At 43.0% G+C, this 9,124-nt stretch overlaps 1 protein-coding gene across 1 annotated transcript; it reads right to left on the reverse strand.

The window, feature by feature from the left end:
- Positions 1 to 1,465: 1,465 nt before the first annotated feature.
- LOC148108343 (uncharacterized) lies at positions 1,466 to 9,124 on the reverse strand. Its single transcript, XM_087853313.1, has 4 exons — positions 8,909 to 9,124; positions 7,906 to 8,032; positions 7,525 to 7,620; positions 1,466 to 3,516 (listed from the first exon to the last, which is right to left on the reverse strand). The coding sequence occupies exons 1-4, from the start codon at positions 8,939 to 8,941 to the stop codon at positions 2,225 to 2,227; spliced, it is 1,548 nt and encodes a 515-aa protein (XP_087709439.1). The 5' UTR covers positions 8,942 to 9,124; the 3' UTR covers positions 1,466 to 2,224.

The following is a 9,124-nucleotide window of genomic DNA, read 5'->3' on the forward strand; positions in this document are numbered from 1 at the left end:
GGGGGAGTGGGAGAGGAAGAAGCAGGCTCCCAGAGGAGGAGCGCGATGTGGGACTCGATCCCAGAACGCCGGGATGACGCTGAGCCGAAGGCAGACGCTTAACGACTGCGCTACCCAGGCGCCCCTCCAACATAGTCTTTTTAAATCTTTGTCCATCTTTACCTTCCAGTTAGCCTCTCTAGACTGTGTTTTCTGCATCTATAATATGGAAATAATAGAACTTGCCTCACCAGGATCTTTGTATTAAATGAGATAATGTAGACTGCATGCTTGGGGTACTGCCCACCTCATAACAGCTGCTCAGTATTAATTTTCATCATTTTTATTTGCATCTCTTTGATGACTGATGAACTCATGTACTTTTTTAATGTATTTATTGTCCATTTGTATTCCTTCTGTGAATTTCCTGTTCATACAAAGGACTAGTGAGCAACCTTGCCTTGGTGCTCCCTGAATGGAATGGAGATGGCTCTACATCTGGGACTGGCAAGGCTTTTCTGGTAAATATTTTGCCTTTTCAGGCGATGCAATCTCTTACACAACTACTCAGTTCCACGTCAGTGTTAAAGCAGCCACAGACATATGGGAATGAGTGGGTGTGGCTGTGTTCCAATAAGACTATTTACAAAAACACATGGGCCAGATTTGGCCTGTGGGCCATAGTTTGCCAACCTCAGTGGTAGTGTCACCATTTCAGTCTGATATCATACAATAAAAATATTTTTTTCCTGTTAACCAGGTTTTTTCCCCTTCATCTTTAAATATTAAATTTTATCAACTTCTTCCTCATTAATCATTGAGATGACTGGGTTTCTCCATTGATTGATTAAAAATGGGGTATTACAGTTATATATTTCCTAATACTCAGTAGGCTGATTCCTGGAGTGAATGTTCCTGAATTCAAATGTACTAGCTATACTGTCTTTACTGGCAGGATCTGATCTGGAAATTTTGCATTAATAGTCCTGAGAGATATTGGCCTTTAATTGTTCTTTCTTTGAGTTTCAACAAACCGGTATCACAAGAGAGGTAAATATTCAGCTTTCTACATGTTCTGGAACAGTTGTGTATCAGTGCAGAGCCCGTCCTGGGACTCAATCTCACAACCCTGAGATCACGACCCAAGCCAAAGCTGAGCGTCGACGCTTTAACTGACTGTGCCACCCAGGTGCCCCACTCCTCTTTGTCTTTTTATTTACTGTAAAACTGTAGCAGTTTTTTAAAAAAAGACTTATTTATTTGGGAAAGAAAGAGAACGTGTGAGCAGAGGGAGGGGCAGAAGGAGAGGGAGAGAATCTTGTGGGACCCGACACAGGGCTCGATCTCATGACCCTGAGATCATGACCTGACCGAAACCAAGAGTCGTGGATGCTCAACCAACTGAGCCACCAGGCGCCCCATAACATTGTTTTGAACATAAAAAGAAAAGGAAAGTTTTGAATATAAAAAGAAAAGGAAAGCCACACGGTATCCAACGACTTTTATTGATTAGCTATGTTCATCTCTGTTTTCTTCTAAGCCCTTCTCCAAACGCATATATAGGGCAACGCAGTCACAACAGTTCACATTTCACTACAGTTGACCCTTGAACAATGTGGGGGTTGGGAGTGCTGATGCCCTGACTCTCCAAGAACTTGACCAATAGCCTCCTGTTGACTGGCAATCTTACTGAGAATAAAAAGTCAGTTGATAAACACATATTTTATATATTATATACTGTATTCCTATAATAAAGTAAGCTAGAGAAAAGAAAATCATAAGGAAGAATTATAAATTTACAATACTGTACTATATTTATTGAAAAAATCCACGTATAAGTGGACGTGCACAGTTTAAAACTGTGTTGTTCAAGGGTCAACTGTATTATAGGCATTTTCCATGTTTCTACACAGTGTTCCTAATTATAGTTTATAATGAATTCCTGAAACAAACTAGAAGCAGCCTAATTTTCTAGCACTGGGAGAACAATGAAGCAAATAATGGCACTCTGGCTCTTTGGAATGGTTCATCAGTCATTCAGTCAAATATCATCAACCTATTTTGACTTCTGGGCAATAGCCCTTCCCACACTGGGCAATCACATTAATTAATGTTACCAAAGAGAGTTTTGATCACACTAATTAAAAAATTTTCCTAGGTACCAAATGCTACGCATATTCAGCCCTTCTCTGGAAATGCGTCAAAAAACCACAAAATGTAAATGTATGTGTACAGTTTTTATATATTAAAATGAAATATGTAGTTTTTTCTCTCTGGTATGAGTTCTTTGGTGCCCAATAAAATTAGAACCTTGATTGAAAGCTTTCCCACATCGATGACATTTATATGGTTTCTCTCCAGTGTGTGTTCTCTTATGTTGAGTGAAGGATAAATGAAAACTGAAAGTTTTCCCACATTCATTACATTTATATGGCTTCTCACCAGTATGGATTCTCTTGTGAACTGTAAGGTGAGAGCTGTGACTAAAGGCTTTTCCACATTCATCACATTTGTATGGTTTCTCTCCAGTGTGCGTCCTTTCGTGTTGTGTATACGAGGAGCGATCACTAAAGGCTTTCCCACATTCAGTACACGTATAGGGTTTTTCTCCAGTATGTGTTCTCTTATGCACATTAAGATTAGACCTTCCACTGAAGGATTTTCCACATTCATCACATTTATAGGGTTTCTCTCCAGTATGAATTCTCCGGTGTACATTAAGGTGAGAATTTTGGCTAAAAGATTTTCCACATTTATTACATTCATAAGGTTTCTCACCAGTGTGAGTTCTCTGGTGTAAAATGAGGTGAAGGCTCTGCCAGAAAGACTTCCCACATTCATTACATTCATAGGCTCTCTCTCTATCATGATTTCTCAGATGGTAAGAAAGAGATGAAAGTTTCTTAAAGGCTTTCCCACATTCATTACATTCATAGGGTTTCTCCTTAGTATGAGTTCTCATGGCCTGAGAGAGGGGTGAACTATAGGTAAAAAAATCTCCAGTTTCTTTACATCCATAGACTTTCTCTCCTACATTAATTATCTCATGTGTAGAAAGGTGTATGCTCTGGTTGGTATATTTTCCATGCTCGTTCAACTTAGACAGTTTTTCCAAGGCTTTTCCACATGGATTGCCTTTACAAGGTTTCTTCCCTACCAAGATTTCCTGAGGATTTTTTAAAATAAAATTATGCTGTAAGCTTTGAATTGAGTCAATTTGATGGAAATATTCTTTGACAAGAAATCTCTGTGAAGAAACAAAGTCTGAATTGAAGCTGCATTCTCCCACCACCTCAGCATTTCCCCAATCCCCATCCCGGGTCACTACTTGCCCTTGTTTATGTTCCACTGGCCCCAAACTGTGACCGTGCATCTCCTGCTTCTCTGACTCATCCCCGGATTCCCAGTCGTCTGCTATGGTAGAACACCAGCAATCATCCACTGCGGATCTTGTCAGGTTCATGCTGCTGGGTAACTTCTTCCCAGAAAAGGCCTCTGTTGGTGGCAACTGCTGGCTTTTAGGTCTCTTCTCCCATTCTAGAAGGAAATTAAAAATAATTTGGGTGCTCAGAAGAAAACTCCTAGTGTGAGAATGTTGAGATAAAAGCAACAAGATGTGCACATCATGTGTAGACGTTTTAAAGTACCAACCAAAAAAAAAAAAAAAGACGGAACTTTGAGAAGAGAAGCCGCGGAGGGTACACACAGAACACAAAGAACCCACAGGAAGACTGACCAACCTAAAGAGTGATCAGCACAACAGGCAGAGGGGACACCATTAGGAGACAGGTCATGGAACAGGCAGACATTCCTGGAGATAAGATGTTCAGGACAGCTGCCTGTCATTTATGCTTGGACATCCCAGAATTCGGATCCATTTCTCCACTTAACGTCTTTTCTGCCTGTAATCAATACCAAATTAACCTTCCCAACAAACCAGTTTCATGACACCAAGAACACTTCTTTTGATCCAGTCTTCCAAAGCATCCAGAAGCTGGGTCAGACTACCTCAGTTATCCTCGATCCTTCTCATTCTGGGTTTCTTTAGTTCTCCCTAAGCAAGACCATTTCCACCAACAGCACAGAGTTCCTCTGCTTGAGGACCTTCCTTTGGTCTCCAAAGTCTTCAGCTTCAGCAACCCTTCCCCTTTTCATCATGCAGTTCTCAAGTCCCAGGTCACCTCCTCTGAGAGACCCTTCCCAACCTCCCAGCCTGCATGGGTCCCTCATCACTTTCCACCTCACTGTCCTATTTTATTTCCCTCATACCACTGTTTAGCATTAGTCAACATCACCTTGTTCTTTTTGTTCTTTATTGTCTGCCCCTCCCCAGACATTATACACTAGAGGCTTTAGGCTCCACAGTGGTGGGAACCTTGCCCGTCCCGTTCACAGTGTGTCTCCAGTGCCCAAATTGTACACAGAGAACAAGAGGACTCCACAGACAGACAAACAAAAAAGAGTGATCAGCACATCCCTGGAGCACCGGGGATGCTTGGGACGTGTCTGTGAGGTGGACAAACAGGGTACCTGATCATGCTCCCTAGCAGCCTGCCCCCATCGGGGGGGTAGGCCTTATGTTTCTGACATGGGCGGAGGCTACGGAATTGAAGGTGAGGAGGGCTTTGCAAGGTCATGCAGAGCAAAAAGGGGTCTGGAAACCTACAGAGGGTTCCTCCTTGAGTCCTTGACTGGAGTCCAGCTGCAAATGCACAGAAGGCTAAAACCTGACAAAGAACAGCTGTTACAGGGCTGAGCAGAGGTTTCAGAAGTCACCCAGTGTTGGGAGACATTAGCTCTGACCCAGTAAGCACCTGAGGCATTCAGGTGAGACTCTAGAAAGTTGTACCTTAGGAGGAAACACCATGCCCTAAGGATAAGGACTACATCCAAGGATTAAAGCAAAACCGAAGTTATATCACCTTAATAAATCCTAAAACTGAGGCTCATCAGGATTAGGGTGATTTGTAGTAATTTAACTGCCTATCAGGAAAAAAACCTCATACTCTTAGTAGAAGATAAGAATCCATAGTCTCTCCAATGCCTCATCTGCAGCATCTGCACCAGTAGACAAAAACTGACTAGACATGTAAAGGAATAGGAAAATGTGACTCATAATCAAGAAAAAAATAGTCAACGGAAACAGATATACCAAACATTAGAAGTAGCAGGAAAAGATTTAAAAGTAACCATTATGGCTCTTTCTCTTCAACTTGGTGGCCAAGCAGCAAACACAGAGAAGTAGATCTTCATGGAGACCCTGACAAGCAAGGCCATTACCCTCAAACTCAAGCCCAGTGATGCCACTGAGAATGTCAAAGCCAAGACAATGAGGGCATCCCACCTGACCAGCAGTGTCTGTTTTGGGGGGCAAACAGCTGGAGGATGGCTGCACTCTCTCAGACTACAATATCCAGGAAGAGACCCAGCACTTGGCGCTTGGCCTGGAGGTGGCATCACCCAGCCCTCCCTCTGCCAGCTTGCCCAGAAATACAACTGCAGTGAGTGTTGTGCTCCCACCAGACGTGTGGCCAAACCAACCATCTGCACCCCCAGAAAAAGGTCAATAAAGCCCCTCCATCAGCTCTTCCTTTCTTTGCAGGGTGGCCTCCTGCCCAAGCCCCATGGCCCTGGGGCCTCAATAAAATTTCACTTACACTGACTAGAGAAAAAAAACCAACCTATCAAAACACAGAATTTCATGGAAAATTTGAAAAAAGAACCAAGTGAAAATCCCATTCTGGAATTAAATAAAAATACAGTAGCTGAAATAAACCATGAATAGACTTAACAGCAGACTGGACATGGAAGAAGAATCTGTGAATTCAAAGGTAGGAAAGCAGAAATTATATGATGATACAAAGGGAAAGAAAAGAATTTTAAAACAGAACATCTGACAAAAGGACTAATGTGTAGCTGGAGTTACATGAGAGATCAAAGCAGCAGAGGACACATTCGAAGAGATAAGAACAGAGAGTTTATCTAGACTGGTCAAAGGTACCATCCTAGGTGTTTAGTGTTCAAGGGCAACAATCTGTAGAGAAAATCTTATGATTTTGACATCTGATATCAAACTTCTTAGCACTTCATTACATACTTCAATGTTATAAATAAAGCTAGTAAAACCATTCTAAATGATGGTCTCTGGGGGGAAGATATACATGAGACTCAATTCCCACTTTTAAAATGTAACTTTTCACTGGGTACATATTAAAGACTCACCCCCAAAAAGGTGAAAGTTCACAGGCAGTGTGGGCTTAAAGCACCATACCCAGAGATGTAAGAACTAAACCATCAGTTCTGATTTCATTCATTTGTTCCCTGTTAAACCCTCTCTGCTCTCTAAACAACAGTTGGTAAACGGTGCTTGCCTTTCAGAGAGAACTGAAACACAAGTGGGAGCCTCATCCAGCAGGCCAGAATGACAGAAGTCTAGAAGGATTCAAGACTTTAAAGTGATGACAGATCTTTATCAAACACCACACCCAACAGTAGCAGAATACACATTCACCAAAAAGACCACATGCTGTATCGTAAAAACATTTCTCAATAAATTTAAAAGGACTGAATTCATACAGAGTATGTTCTTCAACCACAATGGAAATAATCTAGACATCAATAACAGAAATCCCCTCATATTTAGAAATTGAACAATTTACTTCACAAATCAAAGAAGAAATCACTTTCATATGTTGTGTTTTCATTACAATTCAGTTCAAGACATTTGGAAAACAAAAAGAATAATGAACTGAACAATAATGAAAATACATGTGAAAAAGTGCAGGAGGCGGCTGAAATAAGACTTGAAGGAAAATGTAAAGCTATAAATGCAAACATTAGAAAGGAAAAAAGCATTAAAATCAATGACCTAAGCTTCTGCCTCAAAAAGCCAGAGAAAAGGAAAACAAGTTAAACCATTGTTGGGGCTCCTGGGTGGCACAGCGGTTAATCGTCTGCCTTCGGCTCAGGGCGTGATCCCGGCGTTATGGGATCGAGCCCCACATCAGGCTCCTCCGCTATGAGCCTGCTTCTTCCTCTCCCACTCCCCCTCCTTGTGTTCCCTCTCTCGCTGGCTGCCTCTATCTCTGTCAAATAAATAAATAAAATCTTTAAAAAATAAATAAATAAAATAAAATAAAGTATTGTTGGCAAAAAAATAAAAAAATACCCATTTTCTTCAAAGTAACAATAATAAGATGGAGGCTGACTTCTCAACAGAAACCATGGAGTCTAGAAGACAACTGTGTGGTGTCTTTAAAGTGCTGAGAAAAAGAAAAAGAACAAAAAACAAAAAACCTGACAACCTAAAATTCTCTGTTTACAGTATCTTTCCAAAATGAAGATGAAATAAAGACATTTTCAGGCAAATACAAAATGAGGGCATTTTGTCATTCTAAAAGAAATGATAAAGGGAACTCTAAGAAAAGGAAAATGATCCCAGATGGATTTATGGAAATGCCAAAGGTAATGAAAAGCACTAGAAAAGGAAGATATGAAGGAACATATAAATAAACACTGACTGTAAAGAAAATTTCCCCATCTCACCTAGGCAGGAATCTTGGGTGAGCCCTCTGCCCATCATCCATTGGTCTATTCTGAGTTCCAGGTGGGCAACAATATCTGGCGTGGGGTTCCAAGGTCCTGTGTAAATGAGTGATCAAGCTGTGAGGTTTGGGTTTTTTTCATATGCATTTTGTGACAACATTTTGTTTTATTTATTTTTAAGTAAGCTCTATGCCCAACATGGGGCTTGAACTCACAATCCCAAGATCAAGAGTCACATGCTCTACAAAATGAACCAGGCAGTCTCTCAGGCTGTGAGGTCTGATGAGGAGAAATCCCCCAGTGACTCACACTCCCAGCTAAATCAAACCCACTCTGCCAAGACCCCAGGCAAATAGAAGTTGACATGGGGAACAGCCTCACCCACAGTGACCAGGTGTCTTAAGGTCTCCAGCATCACGTCATGGTACAGAGTCCGCTGGGCAGGGCCCAGCAGGCCCCACTCCTCCTGGGTGAAGTCCACTGCCACATCATCGAAGGTTACCTGCCCCTGAAATGTCACCCACATGTCTGCTGAGCCACGACCCTTACCCCTGCAAAGTTCCCAGACAGCAGGGAGGGGCTATGTGGGAATGTGAAGATGCACCCAGGTGTACAGGAGATGTCCTGAAAGCGTTCTGGCTTCTGAGGGATATACCTGAGCCTTCCTGCCGGGCATCAGGTGTCTGCATCAGCCATTTCAGAGGTGAGCCCCCATTATACTAAAACGTTTACCCCCTACATATCTCACCCATTTCTTGATCAACTTGTGATCTTCTACAAGACCAAATGAACAGTTCCCTTTAGGGTTCCCCTTCCTTTTTTTTATACCACCAGGTACATAAAAATGATAACGTTAATATTTGCTGATAAAAATGCTAACGTTTGCCAAGGGTTCTCTTTCCACGCTGGGCGCTGTACTTATTAAGTGAGCACTTTACCTAATGGAAATTTTCTTAATCCTCACAAGAGTCTCAGGAAGCAGTTCCCACTTCCTGGGGTGGTTTTTGTTTTTTCAAATGAGGACCCTGAGCTCAGAGTTTACACGTCTTGGAATCATGGTTATGGTGGCTTCATAAAAACGAACTGAGAGATGTTCTCTCTTTTAGACAATCATTCCAGATGATGGAAAGACAGATACAGTTTGTCCCTTAAATGTGTGGTAGCTAAAGCCATCTGGAATCTGGGTCTGTAACTTTCTTGCTGGGAGGTTTTGTTTCCATCTCTACGGGTTACGGGACTTCGCGGATATACCTCAGGACTTCAGGATTACTGAGGTTTTCCGCCTCGTTCGTTCAGAACGACGGGCTGGGGCACCAACTCCCACCCAAGCCTCGAAAGCAGGGTCCAGACCCCGCCCGCAAAGGGTGGGCGCGCGGCCACTCACCGGGGGGTGGTCTGCCAGGGGCCCCGCGGCCATCGCTTCTTCCGACTCCGAGGTCCTCAAGCAGCCACCGGCAGCCCCACCCGCTCCCTCCGGCGCCCACTGGCTGGGGGCTCCGGATAGACCGCTCGGGGAGGCCCCACACCACGGAAGAAACCCGAGCGGTCCGCCCAGCGCAGCCTCGCAGCCTCTCAGCGCGACGTCGGCGCCGTGGCGAGG

Source organism: Ursus americanus, chromosome 21 (genome assembly GCF_024610735.1).
Source record: "Ursus americanus isolate L20-20 chromosome 21, mUrsAme1.1.p, whole genome shotgun sequence".
Taxonomy (NCBI): domain Eukaryota; kingdom Metazoa; phylum Chordata; class Mammalia; order Carnivora; family Ursidae; genus Ursus; species Ursus americanus.